Here is a 20443-nt window from a genome sequence, read left to right as displayed (position 1 = left end):
ACTATGATATGATCCAGCAGTTCCACTTCTGGGTATTTATCCAAAGGAAGCAAAATCACTATCTTGAAAAGATATATGCACTCCCATGCTTATTGCAGTGTTACTTATAATAGACAAGATACAGGAACAACTTAAGTGTCCATCAGTGGATGAATGGATAAAGAAAATGTGGTATATATATGCAGTGGAATTCTATTCACCTCTAAAAAAGAAAACAGAAGTGTTGCCATTTTCAGTAACATGGATAGACCTTGAGGGGCTTATACTGAGTGAAATAAGTCAGAGAAAGACATACCATATGATTTCATATTTATGTGGAATTTAAAAACAAAACAAATGAACAAACAAAACCAAAATCATAGAAACAAGAGAATACAGTGATGATTGTCAGAGAAGAGGAAGGTTAGGGAGTAGGCAAAAATGGGTGAAGGGGTCAAGAGGTACAAACTTCCAGTTATAAAATAACTAAGTTGTGGCGATGGACTATACAGCATGGTGACTATAGTTAGTGATATCGCAGAGCACACTTGAAAGTTACCAAAAGAGTAAATCCTAGAAGTTCACTTCGAGTGTGATAGATGGTAATAGGGAGTCTTCCCTGGTGGCTCAGTGGTAAAGAATCCGCCTGCCAATGCAAGAGATACAGGTTGGATCCCTGAGTCAGGAAGGTCTTAGAGAAGGAGATGGCAACTCGATCCAGTATTCTTGCCTGGGAAACTCCATGGACAGAGGAGCCTAGGGGGCTACAGTCTATGGGGTCACAAAAAGCTGGACACAACTGAGCAACTTTTATTAAGATACTTATTTTTACCTGCTGTGAGTGGTCCATCTCTAGTTGCAGAGAGCAGGGGCTACTCTCTATCTGTGGTGTGAGGGCTTCTCATTGCAGTGGCTTCTCTTGTTGCAGAGCACAGGCTCTAGGCTCTCAGGCTTCAGTAGTTGTAGCTTGCAGGTTCAGTAGTTGTGGCACATGGGCTTAGCTTCCCCAAGGCATGTGGGGTCTTTCCCGAGACCAGGGATAGAATCAGTGTCCCTTGCATTGCAAGGCATATTCTTGGTCCAGTGGTTACTGGACCACCAGGGAAGCCCAGCATTTAGTATATATGTATTTTAATATGGAACATTGAATGTATTGCCTTAAAGATTTTGAAAATGCACATCAGTGCAAGCCTGTGGGAGTAGGGGGGTTGGTAAAAGATAGATATTAAATAAATCACCTCCCAATTCACAGCCCCTTGGCTCAGGCAGCGTACCTCCTCCTGGCCTGTTATTTTGGCTGCTTCTTGAAAAGGTACAGGAGCTCAGGTCAGATCAGCAACAGATGAGTCTCTTAAAGACCCTGGGAGGACTCACTGCTTGCAAATATCAAGACAAGCTCCTGGATGGGATGTAAGAAACACCTCATGAGCGCCATTAACCCCACTGCTCCTCCAGAAGGGCCTCCTTTGTGGACTTCCTTCTACCCAGTTTCTTGGTGGCTCAGATGGTAAAGAATCTGCCTGCAATGAAGGAGACCCAGGTTCAATCCCTGGGTCAGGAAGATCCCTTGGAGAAGGGAATGGCTACCTACTGCAGTATTCTTACGTAGAGAATGCCATGGTCAGAGGTACAGTCCATGGGGTCTCTAAAGAATCAGACACGACTGAGCGACTAACACTTTCACTTCCTCCCTAGCAGGAGACTCTGGGTGCTTTCTCTACCCTTCTTGTTGCCTTGTTTCTAGTGGGCCAGGCCCCTCCCTTTCTCCTCCTTACCTGTTCACTTGAGTCATCCACATGGTTCTGCCTCTGAGCTAAGTAGGGGTGATTCATCACTAGTCCGGCTTAGAAGGTCCTTTCTGCCAATGGGGTTGAATATCTTATTTAAACCATTTAACTCCCAAAGCTGGATCGAGACAAAAGATTTTATAACTACCAGTTAAAATAGAGGCAGTTTAAAGAGGAGGGCTGGAGCAGGGCAAACAAAAACCAAAAATCTTCATTTTGCCCCATTTATCTGGCTTAGTATAATTCACTGTATAATCCTGCAGCCTTTCCTTAAACAGTAATCTTTTAAGCCAGACCTTAGAATGCACTTCCTCGCTAAACCCTGTCATTTTGAGAAAGCAGAAGAGTAAACAATAAAGATTTAATTTTATTTCAGTAAGATTTTGGGGTCCCACTGATTGAGCAAGGCATCAATCTAAATGCTTTGGAAGGCTATTTTTATTAAAATGACTTTTTTAAAACCTCCAAAAGCAATTTCAGACTGATAGGAGGTTTAGACTTTTTGTTATTTTTTATTAGAATATAGTTGCTTTACATTGTTGTGTTAGTTTCTTGCTGTGACAGCAAAGTGAGTCAGACATATGTATACATATATCCCTCTTTTCTAAATCTCCTTCTAAATGGCGCTTCCCTGATAGCGCAGTTGGTAAAGAATCTGCCTGCAATGCTGGAGACTCTGGTTCAATTCCTGGGTTGGGAAGATTCACTGGAGAAGGGAAAGGCTACCCACTCCAGTATTCTTGGGCTTCCCTTGAGGCTCAGCTGGTAAAGAATCCGCCTGCAATGGGGGAGACCTGGGTTCTATCCCTGGGTTGGGAAGATCCTCTGGAGAAGCAAAAGGCTACCCACTCCAGTATTCTGGCCTGGAGAATTCCATGGACTACATAGTCCATGGGGTCAAAAGAGTCGGACATGACTGAGCAGCTTTCACTTTCACTTTCCAATTTAGGGCACCACAGAACACTGAGTAGAATTCCCTGTGCTATGCAGTCAGTCCCTGTTAGTTACCTGTTTTATACACATAGGGTATATATGTCGGTCCCAATCTCCCAATTCATCCTACCACTCCTTTCACCCCTTGGTAACTATAAGTTTGTTTGCTACATCTGTGTTTCTCTTTCAGCTTTGCAAATAAGTTCATCTCTACCATTTTTCTAGATTCCATGATATAAGTGAAATTATTCAATACTTGGTTTTCTCTTTCTAACTTACTTCACTCTGTATGATATCCTCTGGGTCCATCCACATCTCTGCAAATGATACTGTTTGGTTCCTCTTTCTGGCTGAGTAATATTCCATTGCATATAAGTACCACAGCTTCTTTATCCACCTCTGTATCAATGGGCATTTAGGTTGCTTCCATGTCAGACATATTTTAAGACAAAGCCAAAACTCATACCAAGAAGATTTAAATAAATAGTGAGTAAAAGTACCTGTAATATACTATGAAAGAACAGGGGAAAGAGAGGTCAAGTGTAGTACTATGAATGAAATGGCAATCTGGCCATTTCTTAAAAGGCAAGCATGATTTGGTAGGAAAGAGGGATCAGGAGAAGCAGGGTGCCCATTTTAAGGGAAGCATGAAGAGTCATGGACATGTGACACGTACTACTATTACCCTGTGTGTTGGGAGCAGAGAGTTTTTATAGGGATGCGAGTGGAGAAGAAAAACTAAGATGAGGCTCTGCATGACCAAAGAATTTGAGCTGTATTCTTTATCCTCTCCATAGAAAGAATGGGGAGTCTGAACCTTTCTGAAATCTGAGAATGAGTGATCTTTCCCTCCTTTTAGATCGAGAAAAGATAATCATTTTCATTATAAAGGATGAATTTAAAGGGCCCAAGAGAGAGGATGAGGGAAACCCCTAAGGGAGGCCATTATACTTGACCCTGTGGAGAGAAGACCAGACCAAAGGGAAGGAAACAACTGTCGATGAACTATTTTAGAGGTAATCTGTGGTGACTGACAGGACATAGGTTATAATAAGGGAAATTGATCATTTTAAAGGTTTCTCTTCCAGATAACTGGGAATGGGGTGGGGGACGCTGCTGCCCTTCAATGAAGTAGAAGGATTCAGGAGAGAAATATTCACTCTGTCAGAAGAAAAGGATTTAATTGGGGACTTTTTGGTAGGATATTGGGAATCTTGATTGGTAAGGCCAGGCTGGAAGGAGAATTTTTGAAACTGAGAGCATTGAGGTCATACTTGGAGCCAGGGCCAATTTGGAGCTCCATAGAATATTCTACATTCAAAATAGGGGACTGGATGTGTTACAGGTACCGGCCATCAGTAGTTAGGGGCTGCTCAGAAAGCACTCGACACTCGACTTGTGAGTCTGCGTCCAGGCTGCCCAGCAGAAGGCACCCCACGTAGGCGCCTTCGCAGGTGTGTCTCACAGCCCCTCCGGGAAAGCACTTTGGAAGTGCCTCAGAGGCAAGTCCTCCTAGGCTCGCTAAGAGACATCTCGCCTGTGGCTTATGAGGACATCAGACGTATTAGTGATGCCTGCCATGTACTCAGAAGGGGCCACTGACCACACAGTTACACTGACTGCATAGTTACAGTCACAACAGAAAAGAACAAAGAAGCAGCAGGCCTAAGAAAAAAACTTGGGAGAATCTGTAGTCACAGGAAGGAAAATGTGGCGAAAAAAGGTAGGAAGTTCCAAAACTGGAGCGTTAAAGGACGGAAAGATTTTAAGTAAGGAGCAATGGAAGAGAAAGGAAACAAAACAGGTTTAGAGGTGATGAATAGAAATGGGATATAGGAGGCTTTGGGCAGGTTTTGAAAAATGTCAGTGTTTTGGTTGCTAAGGGAATTTATATGGTCAGGAAGGAGATGCATCAGTACTGATGACTCTAGAAGTTGATGCCAACAGGGAGGTGAGCAGCGGCATGAAGACTAGAGGGCGATGCGGGGAAGATAAGAGCCTGACACTCGAGTTGGTAACTTTGTACTTGATTAAAATAGAAATATCTAAAACAAATGCACTTGAATTCAGTCATAGCATTTGGTAAGCTGGTAGATGACCTGAGAGCAGTTTTCACAGGGAACTCTGTCTAGAAGTTGAGTTTGTGTTCAGTTGTTATTCTGTTCCCTGACTTTTCCCTCCCAGTGCTAAGCTAGATTCTGTAGGGAAACTGAGAAAAATAAGGCAAGGTCTCTGTAAGGAAAAAAAAAAGAAAATAAAGTTTCACAGCTGGAGAAAAGCAGGGACAATCATGGATGTAAGGATTTGTGAAAGACGCTCCAGTGGGGGGAGCATGAGAAATCACCAAGTGGGGAAGAAGCATAGCGTGCTCTGTGGAGGTCCCAAGCTTGATCCCGTGATTCTCACTGGGTTCACATACCAGGAGATCAGGCAGGTCAGAAGGGGGATGACCAGGTCATGGGCATCCCAACGCTCCAGGCAAGAAACTTGAATTGATTCACTGAGGAAAACTTAAGAATGCAAATAGGGCAATCCCGTGATGAAAGGGGTATGTAACATCTGACCAATCTGCCCATAATAACATCGGAAATACTCAGAAGGGAGCTGTTACATCTTATTGCAGGGGAGAAGAGGACGGGATGACAAAAAAGAACAAGCAAGCTCATAGGCTTTGTGACCCCTATTCCAAAAAGAAAAATACAGCAGAAGCCCCCTTAACTGAAATAATCAGACCCAGTAGCCAGTCTGTCAATGAAAATATTAGTTAAGGTTAGAAAATGATACACATATCACTTGTATGTAGATGAAAGCTTCAAGGAAAAAAATAAGATATATCTGTTTGCCACAGCTTTGAGGGAAGGCTTGGGTTTCCTCTGAGTCTGCTTGCTAGATTACAGTAGTCTATCTTATATAAGTAACACCCGTTATGTATCACATAGGATTTCCGGTATTGCTGTTTTTAGAGTGAGAATCTTTGGGGGGAAAAAAAACCTTTAGCTTTATTGCAGTATAACTGACAAAACTATAAGATATAAAGTATACATTGTGATTATTTGATAGATATATACATTGTGAAAGGATTCCTCTGTCTGATTAACTAACCCACCTGTGAGGGAGGATCCTGACGGTAACAAAGCACAGTGAAGGCAGGTCCTTTCCAAATTATCAGAGTCTGGCCTTTGCCAACTTCAACAGTATTTTGTTTTTAAGCAACTCATCTTTTGTGGAGTCTTTGGTTATGCTCACTGTTTTGTAGAAGTAAGAACCCTATTTCTTTTCACAACTGTGTGTTTGTGCTAAGTCTCTTCAGCTGTTTTCGACTCTTTGTGACTCTATGGACTCTAGTCCGCCAGGCTCCTCTGTCTTTGGGATTCTCCAGGCAAGACTGCTGGAGTAGGTTGCCATGCTCTCCTCCAGGGGATCTCCCCCAACCCAGGGATCAAAACCTGGGTCTCTTAAGTCTCCTGCATTGGCAGGCAGGTTCTTTACTACCTGGGAAGCCCACTTTTATGTAGTTCCAATAACAAGCATAACTAGCATCGAAATGTTGGGCGACACAGCTGAGTGTTGGTACAGAGTGAGGTGGAGAGAGCAGAAGGCCGGTGCTGTGGGCAGAGTCTTAGGTAGAGGTCCATTAAGATAACATGCTGGCTGCCTTCAGGTTTACTCAGGGGTGCATCTCGTAAGATTTTCTTTAGATGCTCTGTTTCTGGGATGCATTTTAGGCATCGTCATCTATGAAAGAATGCCACTGCCCATTGAAGCCTGTCCCAGTGTTTGTCTTTTCATGCCAATTGCTGACACTGTCTTGGTTGACAGGGTCTCCGATTCTGCCTGTGTTAATTTCAGCTGGGGATTCCCAGCAAAACTGCTAGGCCTGGCTTAAGGTACCAAAGAGCTATGGAAAGCAAGCAAGACCAGAGAAGTGCTAAATGTGTTTACTAGTAAAACCTGGTCATAGCCCTGTTTGTGCTTTAAAACTAGAGATTCATTGTAAAATTTATTGCATTGCAAATTGCACTTGCAACATATGTATATTGCTTAGCTAATAGGGACTCAAAATTCTGTTTAGAATTTTTAGCTTTACTGACTTAGTATTAAATAAAACAGGATAGTCAAATTTAACAAATAATCTTATGTATACTTAGGAGTACCATATAGATACAACGTGAGTAAATCTAAATCTGAAATTATTGTACATTTCCCAGTTGGCTTCTCAACTTTAACTGGAATGAGATATTCCTCTCCTGACACTGTGTGTGTGTTTGTGTATATGCGTGTGTATGTGTATGTGTGTTCATACGCGTCTATCTATGTAGCCTAACCAGATGCTTGTGTGCGTTTTGTTCACGGAATTTCAGTCTCCTTGGGACCGGCTATTGTTTCTCCTTTACACAGTAAACTCTTTGCATCTTATGTTTCCTGTTTGTTCATTGTTTATAGTAATAGCATCTCAAGTGCACGTGCTGCCTCATGACCTCATTCAGCTTCAGCTCTCTCACCAGTGTGGATATGCTCTTTCACATTTGTAGTTCAAGTTCCTAAGAGAAGTGAACTACCCCAGCCAGTCAGTCTCACTTGGGCTTATGCAGAGACCCTCAGGCCAGGCCCTGCACAAGCCTAAAGACAGGCAGTCCCGAGAACAGGGACCCATTCTCAGACCATTCTCTCACCCACGGGGCGAGACCAGAGCAGGGAGAAGTTGCCTGATTTGGAACGTAGATCCAGGCAGGATGAGCTGAGCACAGGACATGCAAGCAGTCTTCGCTCCGCCCCATTGCATTACTTAGAAATTTTCATTATCATGATAGAGTTACAAAAATCACTCCCTCTAATAAGAGATTCTAGTTATCCTATGTGTTAGTTTGCCAGGGCTACCAAACAAAATAGCACATACCAAGCGGCTTAAACAACAAAAATTGGTTTTCTTATTGTTCTAGAGGCAAGAAGTCTGAGATGAGATCAAGGTATTGGCAGTGTCTTGTGTCTGTGTCCTAATCCTCTCCTCTTAGGAGGACACCAGTCATATTGGATAAGCACCCACCCTAATGACCTCATTTTACCATAATTAACCTCTTCAAAGGACCCATCTCCAAATATAGTCACGTTCTAAAGTACTCCGGATTAGGACTCCAGCATAAGAATTTTGCCTGTGACAGTTCAGTCCATAACAACATGGTGTACTAACTGTGTAAATTATAAGCTTTGCTGCTAACTTTTCAGTCCTCAAATCACAGCGTAAATAAGAGAAGCTTATTAGGATCAGTGACCAATCTCATCACTTCTTCCAAAGTGTGTTGGTGATTGGTCACTGAGCATATGCCAGTTCAGCCCATTCACAGACAGCAAAGCATGTTGTTGTGGCACCTCCTTGTCGCCTAGGAGTAAACCCAGACAACATGCTACAAAAATAATGAGAGGAAATCAGCCACCAAATGTGAAAGTGGAGCAAAGAGACAAAAAAGTAACAACACAGGAAGTGAAATTGGGTGCATTTAGAAGATTTGAAAAGGACATATGTCAAAGTGAAGACTGGAGTCCTGCATGAAACTGCAATACAAACTGTATTGAAAAGGCCCAGTAAATATATAACACAAGCTAAAGTCACCTCAGTGTATTTTTTTTTCATGTTGATTTATATTGTTTTTAATAACATGATAACAAGGCTTATTATTGTTTTTTTTAATAATAAAGATTGCATTGCCAGGTCTATTATCATGTTTAATACCAGTGAGAGTCAAAGGGGAGATTGATATTTTCTTTTTTTTTTTTCCAATTATTTTTATTAGTTGGAGGCTAATTACTTCACAACATTTCAGTGGGTTTTGTCATACATTGACATGAATCAGCCATGGAGTTACATGTATTCCCCATCCCAATCCCCCCTCCCACCTCCCTCTCCACCCGATTCCTCTGGGTCTTCCCAGTGCACCAGGCCCAAGCACTTGTCTCATGCATCCCACCTGGGCTGGTGATCTGCTTCACTATAGATAATATACATGCTGTTCTCTCGAAACATCCCAGCCTCGCCTTCTCCCACAGAGTCCAAAGGTCTGTTCTGTACATCTGTGTCTCTTTTTCTGTTTTGCATATAGGGTTATCATTACCATCTTTCTAAATTCCATATATATGTGTTAGTATGCTGTAATGATCTTTATCTTTCTGGCTTACTTCACTCTGTATAATGGGCTCCAGTTTCATCCATCTCATTAGAACTGATTCAAATGAATTCTTTTTAACGGCTGAGTAATATTCCATGGTGTATATGTACCACAGCTCCCTTATCCATTCATCTGCTGATGGGCATCTAGGTTGCTTCCATGTCCTGGCTATTATAAACAGTGCTGCGATGAACATTGGGGTGCACATGTCTCTTTCAGATCCTCAGTGTATTTTAAATTGCACCAGGAACATGAATTTGAGTGTTTACTTTGGATTGAAGACTATTAAAAAAAAAATTAAATTGATTTGCCTAGTGTTCAGGCCAAAGTGTTGAATTTAGTTGTATTGAAAGAAAATGATAATAACAAGGAGACTGGAAGAGAACATTTTCCTGCTAGTAAAGGCTGGTTCCATCATTTCAGGACAGGGCATGAGTTGATTATTGTTGAGTGGGCTTGGTGGCACGGCTAGGGTCCCAAAGGTTAGTTAAGACAGGAAGTTATGATGATCACAAGTGTTTACTGTTGATGAGACAGATCTTTTTGGGAAGACAACCTTATCAGGAGCTTAAATGAAGAAAGGTGTATGCTCACACAGGGGCCTTTGGAGTGGACTCTAGATAGTCAGCCAGAGAGGCTTAGTTAAGGCAAACTTAATGACGTAATGAAGAAAACGGTCGTGACGGAAAGGACGAAGATGTCCCAGAGGAAGTGACAGTAACAAACAAACAAACAAACAAAAAAAACACATTAAAGGAACGTGGAGAGAATTTACAACATTGAAAGGGCAAAGGATAAAATGTTGAAAGCTGATTCTTGGCAATTTGTCAAGGCTTAGAAAAGGCTCTTGGTCTGTATCCTAAGCTATTTGATGAAAATAAAAAGAAGGCAAATGTTCTTGATAGATTTCTTTTTTTTTTTTTTTTTACCATTTTAATGCCATATTTCTCATGTTTTAAATTAGTGTACTAAATACTCGTTTTACTATGTTTTTCATTCCCCTGTACATGCATAACCCACAATGAGTTTTTAGTGCTTTGACATAATTTGTCAGTGTCACAGAATGATCATAATTTTCCCACTGATTATCAGAATGACTTTGTTCAGTTTCAGCTTGTATAGTCATTTTTATGGTCCCTCACGTCCATGCGGAACAAGGACAGTATGTGTGTGTGTGTGTCCATCTGTGTGCCATGTATGTAAGCACACGTGTGCATGCGTGTTTCTGTCTTTGCTGAAGTCTTCCCAAGATGCACCGTGCAATGTTCTTGACTGTATTATTCACCTAAGCCTAAGCATAATTTCGCCTCTTCTTGGTGGCTCGGATTTCCCTGATAGCTCAGTTGGTAAAGAATCTGCTTGCAATGCAGGAGACCTGGATTCGATCCCTGGGTTGGGAAGATCCCTTGGAGAAAGGAACAGCTACCCACTCCAGTATTCTGGCCTGGAGAATTCCATGGTCTGTATAGTACACGGGGTTGCAAAGAGTCGGACATGACTGAGCAACTTTCACTTTCACTTTGGTGGCTCAGAGACCTCCTTTGTGCTGTGAAGTAGAGTAACCTCCCAATGTGGGTATGGCTCATGCAGTCAAACTTCCAGAGTTTACACCCTGTGAGTCTGTGACTCACTTAATTTTTTAATTGAAGTATAGTTGATGTACAATCTTACATTAATTTTGGGTGCATGGCGTAGTGATTTAGTATTTTTACAGATTGTAGTCCATTAAAAGTTATTACAGGCGAATGGCTGTAGTTCCCTTTGCTATGCAGGGTATCTTTGTTGCTCACCTATTTTATACAGAGTAGTTAGTATCTCTTAATCCAGTACGGTATGCTTCATCTCTGCATGCCTGAGTTTCCTCACCTATAAAATGAGGAGGATAACAGGACCTAAGGGGGTTGTTGTGAGGATTAAATGAGCAAATGTGTATGAAGCATGAAGTACCTGGCAACAGGGTGAACAGCATGCGAACTGCTGCTCCCGCTGTCCGTGGTGATGGTAGCAGTAGAAGGATTCATGATGCCGTGTGTCTTCAGGTTTATTGAAATTGATGCTCTTTCCTTCCTCTAAGAAGTGGCCTCAAATCACTGTGCTCTTGATTTCTCATGGTGTTTTACTTTTGTGGTCTCCTGGCTTGGAACTTGGCTCTTGGTGGCCTTCTTTGCATCTGCCCTAAGCAGAACAAGTGTCCTGTTCTCACCCTTGCCCCCATTTGAATTCCTTTGAATTTGATGCTTTAACCGTGGTGGGTTTAGAGAGAACTGGTCTTGTGCTGGTGGCCTGTAAGCCTTGCGGACCATCTGTCACAGGAAAACCCAGAAGAGCATTGATTATTTGACCCCAGGACCTGCACTTCACCATTTGTCATCATCTCCAAATGAGGTTACACCCCTAATCATTCGGTTTTACCTATCTGTCTCAGAAGCATTACATTATTCTTTGTAAGCCTTGAAATTGTACCACAATTCTTTCTGCCTGTCGTCATCTTCTTTTTTTTAATATCCTGAGAACCTCCAAGTACACAGGTGGTCCAGGCCCCCGGAGGAGCTCTGCTATGGAAAGAAACAGGTGGGGTTTTGGCTGTTAGGGGTTGATAGTGACTGGTGAATGGCCTTGGGGCAAGAGAGCCGATGTGCATTTCTTTAATTCTCCACTGTTGCTCTAAGCTTCTTTCACAGGCTCCCAAGTTCTCTCTGGGGCTCTGTGGTTGATTCCACCAAGGGAGGTGTAGTGTAGCACGTGCCTGACAAAGGTGTTCATGCACTGTTTATAGTGTGGCAGGATTGATGGGGCCAGAAGTTTGGGGGACCACCCTCCCCTGCATCTCAGCCATTCTCTGAATAGAGCATTATGTTTAATACTGCCACAAAGGTACACAGCTGATCTTGAAGCTTAAATAACTTTTATGGGGTTTCCTTGGTGGCTCAGACAGTAAAGAATCTGCCTGCAATGCGGGAGATGTGGGTTTGATCCCTGGGTCGGGAAGATCCCCTGGAGAAGGGAATGGCTACCCACTCCAGTATTCTTGCCTGGAGAATCCCATGCTTATAATTTTAATAATCCATATATATTTTTCCTCTTCTAATCTCAAATTTCTTTCCCCTGAAATAGGTACTAATTTACTTTGTCTCACTGTATAAAGGGTGGCTCCCCTTCCCACCCCCCCACCCCCCAGGTGTCCTTCTGTGGTTTCTCTTGTGCAATCAGAGAGGAAAGAAAGAGCCTTGGATCATTGTTGCGAATGTGATCTAAAGTTGTCAAACAAGAGATTGAAAAGCTCTCAGTACCAGAAATTCAGTTAAACTGAGGCTCCATCTGCTTTCCCTGAGTGGCCAACATTGTCCATCTCATTCCCCGACTTAGGGAGAGCAGGGAACTCAGCTGGCCTCTGATTTGCCTCACAGATGAGTGAATTAAGAAATGGGGGTCTATGAAACTGTAATCAGTTAATTGAACCCCCATCACTTCATGGCAAATAGATGGGGAAACAGTGGAATCAGTGACTGACTTTATTTTTCTGGGCTCCAAAATCACTGCCAGATGGTAATTGCAGCCATGAAATTAAAAGAGGCTTACTCCTTGGAAGGAAAGTTATGACCAACCTAGATAGCATATTAAAAAGCAGAGACATTACTTTGTCAACAAAGGTCCATCTAGTCAAGGCTATGGTTTTTCCAGTGGTCATGGATGGATGTGAGAGTTGGTCTATAAAGAAAACTGAGTGCCGAAGAATTGATGCTTTTGAACTGTGGTGTTGGAGAAGACTCTTGAGAGTCCCTTGGCCTGCAAGGAGATCCAACCAGTCCATCCTAAAGGAGATCAGTCCTGGGTGTTCATTGGAGGACTGATGCTGAAGCTGAAACTCCAATACTTTGGCCACCTGATGAGAAGAGCTGACTACTCATTGGAAAAGACCCTGATGCTGGGAAAGATTGAGGGCAGGAGGAAAAGGGGACGACAGAGGATGAGATGGTTGGATGGCATCAGTGACTCAGTGGACATGGGTTTGGGTAGACTCTGGGAGTTGGTGATGGACAGCGAGGCCTGGGGTGCTGCGGTTCATGGGGTCACAAAGAGTCAGACACGACTGAGCGACTGAACTGAACTGAATTGAACCCCAGAGAGAAAAAATTTGTTTTAAAACTATGCTAAAATTCTTAGCCTTCAGATTAACTTGTTTCATTTCTTGAGTGTTTGAGGCATTTGATAACAATGGTACAAAGTTTGTGAACAGGTATGTCTTCTGTACAGGAATTTCCTTATATCATGGATGTTTCCTTAATGACACTGAATGAGTGAATAATTGAGGATTTCTGAAAAGGCTTCTCTAGTCACTGGCCAGGACAAGACCAAACGTGCTTCTTGTTGAAATATTGTAAAGTCTGAGTTTGAAAGGAAAGCTTGCAAGATTTCACAGCATTATTTGTTGAGGTGTAAGGAACACGTATGAACCTGCAGTTGTTGGGGATTTTTCCTCAATATTGAATTTGTTTTCTTTTACAGGGACTTCTCTTTATTGGGATAAAAAACACATAACATAAAATGTATAATTTTTACCACTCTTCATATACTCTTGTATACTTCAGTACGTTATTGTGCACCTACCACTGTTCTCTGTTCCAGAAATTTTTTCATCATCTCATACTGAAATTCTGTACTCATTAATCAGTCACTTCTCACACCCCTAATCTGTTTGACCCCTGAGGACCACTACTCTCCTTTTTCATGTACATGGTATTGTACAATATTTGTCTTTTTGTGTCTTGCTTATTTTACCTCTGGAAATTTGATTTTATGCATACTGACCTAACAAGATGGCTTGTTAGGGGGGTTGGTAATTGACCTCAAAAATAAAAGTTATTTTATCAGCAAAAATGAGCTTGTTTGGGAATAGCATAGAATTGTGTTTCAGGACAACCATGCTGTAACAAAAATCATAGACAAGTCCAACAAACAAAGGAGAGGAGTGTTCTTTAATGGATAAAAAGGAAGGAGTTGGGGAGGGTTGTTTGGAGAAAAGAGTTTGGAGTGATAATGGTTTCTCACCAGCTGAGTTGCTGGGGTAGTAGATGTCCTATAGGAGATGCAATGTACAGTTGACCCCGGGCAATGCGGGGATTAGGAGTGCCGACCCTCTATGCAGTCAGAAATCTGTGTGTAACTTAGAGTGGGCCCCCCATACTTTCAGGTCCTCTGCACCCAACTTGGGATTAAACCAACTGCAAATCATGTAGTGATGTAGTACTTACTATTGATAAAAGTCGGTGTGTAAGTGGATTCACACAGTTCAAACCTGTGTTGTGCAAGGGTCAACCAAATATCTGTTCCAGTCAGGTCCTGTAACTGGTGAATCTGTCCTGTTATGATTCTTCTCAGGGTCTGAATCTGACAATTCTTCCTGTGATTGACATGCAGTGGGGCTTTGTGAGAGCTCCCCCTTTTGGCCTCCTGACTCCATTTTCATGAGGCTTCCCTTTATTAATTTTCATATGATAATCAAAAACAATTGTCCAGTTTCTGCCATGGATCTGAAATTCTGTAGCCAAAATTGCTATAGTTTTCATGAAACCGAGTGACTGAAACGACTGTGGCATTTTGAGCAAGAGCTCCATGTTCAATTTTTGTTGTTGTTAAATATTCCTATTATAAAAATGTTTCTTACACATTGATATCTTGAATTTTCTTTAAAATGACACTTTTTGGTTGTAGTTGCTGCTCCGATTCCCCTGGTTGTCTGGGGGATCATTACCTGTATTATTTGCTTCCAGGTCTTAGCAGGGCTTGAGGGAGGTTTAGTCTCCCTGAATATTGGAATGAAGTTTAGTGGTCCGCAGGAAGCCCTGGAATTGACATGTAATTGGTACCAATCCTCTGTCTTTACTGTTTAGCCCTCAGTTCTGTGACCCTCACCCCCACCTCCAGCAGCATCTGAGGGCCTTCTGGAATCCAGTTACAGTCCTAAGGGAGAAGGACCCCCGGAGTATAAATAGGGGGCAAAGAGAAGAAACACACAGAGAGAGACCTTGTCAGGGGGCAGATATTTACATAGCAGATATTTGAATTTAGAATACGGAATTTCCTATTTCGTATCCAAAAAGATCATCCATGCATTGTCTAGCACTGCTTTCGAATTGCTCCATTCAGTGTTTCTTAAGGTGGTCTGTTCCACTGTAAGGGCTGTGCCACACAGCTTGGTGTGTTTGGAGATGCTGAGTGGAAAAGACACAGACAGGGGAAACCGTGCGCCCGGAGTTGGCTCGTGGCTTTTGTTTGCTTGTCCCTGTTTACCTATTCATAGTCATGGATCCCTTCTGCCGCCGCCGGCACCTCGCTGTACCCTGGGGTTGAGAAGAGTCAGGATAAATGCGCACTTTCTGGACTGTTCATCTCTCACTAAGACATAGTGTGTGTTGGGATGACAGAGGGGGGCATGGCTGGACCCACGTGTGGCTTGCTCCCGGGTCTGCCATGTGCTCTGTAAGCTGCAAACTGTTTCCTTTAAAACAGCTAATCCTGTGCTACCGACCGTCTCCACGGACCGTCTCCTGCCTTTTATGTTCAGAACCTATACACACACACGCCCCCCCCCCAACCTTCTCCTGCATATTATGATCAGAACCTGCACACACACATAGGTGCGCGCGCGCACACACACACACACACACACACACACACACACACACTGACTGTCTCCTGCATTTTTTGATCAGAACCTACATACATACAAACACACACACACCAACCTTATCCTGCGTTTTATGATCAGAACCTACATACATACACACACTGCTTTCTTAACTAACTGAGGAAAGAGCCACTCTGTATCTTATCTTGGAATATCCTGTGTCATGATCATGTATTCTTTAAAAAAAAAATTTTTTTTAAACTGAAAGAGAAAGAGAAAAAAGGGGGTGGGGGGAAGAAGGTTGCCATCCAGTGGAGGAAGGAGTAATTCCCAGCTTCATTCAGGAAAAAAAAACACAGGCTGAAATATGCTTAACTATTTTAACTTGGCTGGGGATTTTTATCACCAGAAGGGTTTTTTTCTTTCTTAGCGACTTCAGGAGCCAAATGGGTGCCGTGTGCCTTTAAGGGAAGAAGTGCCTCAGCAAACTTCGCTGTAGTTGTGTCTCACCGTTTGGGTAGGGAAGGAAAGCGTTAATTTCTTATTTGTACACTTTTTTTCCCCCGACTTCCTTCCTATTCACTTCATTAAATCTAGAGGCAGTTCAGCATGGGAGCCGTCTGTATGTTGAATTAGGGCTCGCACTCTTGCGCAACACGTCACCAGTCGGAAACTGGGGGTTTGCTTCTGTGATTTATTTCAATATTGTGCTGGTAAAAGGTTTGGAAGGGAATTCTTTGTGGGGTAGTACTTGAGCATTGTGTAGCAAGTTTTGTGTGTGTGTCACTAGCCCCTAGCCCTGAGTAGTGTCAGTGAAGCCAGTTGAATAAATAATTTTTTTTTTAAAGAGGAGAACAGTTTTAAATTTTCCATGAATAATTTTACTTTCAGGCAGGAGTAATCTTACTCCACTCTCTTAAGAGCGAAAAGCACTGGGAAATATTTAGTGAATTGATTTCCATTAGAAAAAGACCCTTAGAAATCCCTGAACATAAAGCACTGCATATGGATGTGTTTGGGGTCTTTGGGGAGGAGGGAAAATGTTTTGTAGTTCTCTGCATTCCTGCATAAAACCTTAATTTAAGGGGAATAATGGTCAGTACTTTGTGTGTCTCCTTGTGATTCCAAACCCTAAATTTAATAAGAATCTGCACGTATTAGCAATTGTAATAAAAATGGTCTCACTGGTTCTTTTTGCAGTTTAATTTGTTTTCGCTTCTTAGCTACTCCTAGATTTAGAGATTGAGAAGTCCAAATATCACAGGCTTATGCTTTGTTCCATTCTTGCAAAATTAAGGGAGGGGTAAGAGTAGAAATATCCTTTTCACAACTTCCCCCCTCTCCATTTATCCCCCAGAATAGAAAAACAATGAAAAATTTTACAGCATGAAACTGAAAGTGAAGTGTCACAGTTGTTTGGGATTTTCTTTAAAAAGAATAATGTATTGTATTAAAATACTTGAACTTGAGAACATGCACATTGCTTTTACTTATACTTACATGCATTTAATGAAAGAATTCTTTTATCAAAAAAAAAAAAAAATCATCTTAGACTGCTCCAAAACCACGCAGCCTATTTTCTTAAAGCACTAAAATAAGCTTTAAAATTCAAAAAAAAAGCATACATGGTTTTTATTTTTTTTTATAAATTTGAATATTAATTTGTTTTCTTATTGGCTTAATTGTTCAAATGTGAGTAAGAATGAGAAACCACCTGAGCTAAAAATCTCTAATTCTGCTGCCTGGAATAATCAGGGGGAAAAAAATATGATAAGTAGTTGTCAATATTAAAACAGGCTGAAGGAGGAAGGCTTCGGGCCTTGTAGTAGGTAGAATGAAACAGCAGATTTGAGTCTCCACAATCCTTTCAGTATTAAATTTTCAGTAAAATAAAATTACTTGTATATGAAAACATAGCCTTTCCCCAGCTCTCTTTTTTTTCCTGATCAGCTGATGAAGAGACTAGCAGCTCGCTGCTTTGCTGGCTTGTTAATTTTATCCCCACTAACTGTGATTTCCGATAGCCGGCCTGCTGATAGTGGTAAGGTAAATATCCTTTTTCGTTGCCGTCTTGAAGATTCAGTAGAACTACATCCCAGGCATGTGTAGGTGTGTAACACATCAAAAGCCGGTGTTCTCCGTATTTCTGTGTGTAACTGGGTGCTTGAGGAGAGCAATACCATTAACTGTTGACAGCCTTGCATGCTGTATTTATTATTAGCATGTTCAGCCTCCAAGATTTGCGGGACAAATTTCCTTTTCTTAATCTTCGCTTTAGCTGCAGTGTGTTTAGCTGTATAGTGGGTGTCCTGCTTTTAGTCAAATGAATATTAATGAAATAACGTGGAGCTTTTTTTTTCTTCCTTCTTTTTTCCTTTTCCTCATAACTCATCAGACCTTGCCTCCTTCATAGTGGTTATCTGAACACTGTAGGATCGTGATGGAAATTGTCTTTTGATTATTAAGGCCTGGGCTCAGGCTGTCCCTTTAGGATTCTGTCTGTGTGCATGTTGCTTCTCTGGGTTTGCACATTGGAAGATGCATAGAAAGCCTATTTTTTTCTTTTTTAAATCCCACTGGCATTTTTAACATGCCAGGTTGTTTTGTGTTCTGCACCAGGTTTTGTTCACAAAACCTTTCTTTTTCAGAAGGCATTGTACATAAGTGAAAGAAATTATGTCTGAGCTGTAATCACTCTTTATATTGATTGTTATACTCACATGATCATAAATATTAGCCATGTTTGGTGCTGTGGAGAAATGAAGGTAATTGCCTTATGATTAGAGCTCTTTTCAGCTACCAGAAAGGATTGATTAGCATTTGCATACTGGAGGCAATATTGAGAGGCAGGAGGAACAAATAACAACATCAGTTATTTTGTGTGAGAAACCAATCTTGATATGCAATTTAAAGGTCTTTTTAAAAATTTTCCTTTCCATGGTCAAATTTTCTCTTATCTATTGCTGTTTTTTTCTTTGCAGTTTTTCCTTTCCCTTTATTTTCCTTAAGTTTTGAGATTAACCAGGAGGGGAAAAAAAGTTTAAACTTCTGGGTCTGTCACATGGATCTTTTAGCCCTTTATGAACAGGTTTCTTCTTATACCTGGTTGTTTTTATAGCTATTTTATTATCTCTCTGCATTAGTGCTGCTGGCTCTGGTTTAAAGCAAGCGTTTGCAGGTAATTGGAAAAAAGTGTTTTCTGTTTGTGAGTGTGTGTGTTCTTTATCGGATGATTTAAGTGCGTTTACCCAGGAATGTGGCTTTGTACTTCCCGTTTCCTTGTTTACTAATTGCTATGTTAGAAGAAAATCTGGATGGAATTTTGACTTACGTTGTGAATCAGGAATAAATTGATGTAAAACCTCAAAGAAGAGAAGGTCAAAGCTTATATGAATGTAAGGATGCAATCTTAGGGAAATTTTTTCCTCATTCACCCCTTGTTTCGGTTTACCTTTGACTCTCTACAGAAATAAGACAATAAAGGTCTTTTTCCTACATCGAGCTGAAATGTCATTTGGTTTTAGTTATCTTCAAACACTTAAATGTATAAATATCTTCATATTTGTCACATTCTTTGCTATTAGTGTTTTGGGCCTTCACGTATTTTGATCAGGAAATAAGACTTGGGTTAAAGATACATTTATCCAATATAGTGGTTTTCTATTTTTCTTCTTACTTCATTGATTACTGTTAATTTCTGCTTTGTTTGTTTGTTTCATTTTATTCTAATTATCTAATGTGTTTTTTTTTTCTTTTTGGTATTCTCTTGTCTTGAATTTTTCTCCTTCATTTCCAATTAACAGGCCATTGAAGACGGCAATTTGGAAGAAATGGAAGAGGAAGTCCGGCTTAAGAAGCGAAAAAGACGAAGAAACGTGGATAAGGATCCTGCAAAAGAAGATGTGGAGAAGGCCAAGAAGAGGAGAGGTCGCCCTCCAGCTGAGAAGCTGTCACCAAATCCCCCTAAACTGACGAAGCAGATGAATGCTATCATTGACACTGTGATAAACTACAAAGACAGGTGAGCACCTCGGGCCCTCACCTCTGTCGTCTTCACCGAGACCACACGTGCTGCTACCTGCAGAGCATGATCTCTTAGGGTGTACGCTGGGTTCTAAGGCCCTTTCTACCTCCTGTTTTATGGGTTTTGCTCCAGAGGTATCAGTAAACTTGGATGCAGTTTAGAGAGGCTACACTTGATATTTTGTATGATGTTTTACCAGGTATTATGTAAGATATTTGGAAATAGGAGTTTAGATGACAAAATTAAAAAACAAAACCAAACCCTAAATGATTTCCAAAATACCATCATTTATATGGAAGGATTGGAAAGAGAGTGAAATTATACCTTTGGCTTGAGTTGTTAAAGGGGAGAAAAAGTCTTAGCATATTTAAGGTAAAAATTTACATTAAGACTTGGTTTTAAACCAAACCGATGCGTCCATCAAAAGGCCGTTTCTTCTTTCCTTCCAAGACACTTAAATTTCTGAGCACTTGTTCAAGCCATCTCCTTCTTCCTAATAACCCTACCTAAAGAGAATGGTTTTCCAGCAACTTTATCTCTTTTTCATGGAACTTTTGAAGGTGAACTTTGAGAAATCTGTTCCAGACACTACCTCCAGGCCATTTTTAAACAGTAAACAATTATTTGAAAACCAAAGTAAAGATGTTTGGGGGTGTCAGGCAGCTGTGTGTGGTTGATAAATTAGGCTACATTTTGGTTAGTTGATTTGGTTTCTATTCAGTAATCATGTGATACAGTTTTAATAGGAAGATCACCTCTCACTTCAGTGGAAAAAACTGATGAGAAAAAACACATTTTATGTCTCTAGGTTTCATAGTGGCATGAATCAATTTTTAGTTACCAGAAACCTTTGACGTTAACTCTGTTGCTTTGTGTGCCTGGAGTTATTTACCACAAATAACTTAAGCTGTGCATTTAGTCTTTCACTGTA

General features: G+C 41.2%; 1 protein-coding gene across 6 annotated transcripts in view; it reads left to right on the top strand.

Moving 5' to 3' along the window:
- The window catches only part of SMARCA2 (SWI/SNF related, matrix associated, actin dependent regulator of chromatin, subfamily a, member 2), a 175166-nt gene that overhangs the window by 126714 nt on the left and 28009 nt on the right, over positions 1–20443 (top strand). For 4 of the 6 annotated variants that reach the window (XM_043891441.1, XM_043891442.1, XM_043891443.1 and 1 more), the window contains exon 28: positions 19292–19509. In XM_043891441.1, the coding sequence (XP_043747376.1) occupies positions 19292–19509 (218 nt within the window). Of the gene's footprint in view, positions 1–16064; positions 16209–17438; positions 17535–19291; positions 19510–20443 lie in introns of those variants that run through there. The other 2 variants (XM_043891445.1, XM_043891444.1) reach the window with 2 other exon arrangements.

Source organism: Cervus elaphus, chromosome 29 (genome assembly GCF_910594005.1).
Source record: "Cervus elaphus chromosome 29, mCerEla1.1, whole genome shotgun sequence".
Lineage (NCBI taxonomy): Eukaryota > Metazoa > Chordata > Mammalia > Artiodactyla > Cervidae > Cervus > Cervus elaphus.
This window is presented reverse-complemented; position numbering and strand designations above follow the sequence as displayed.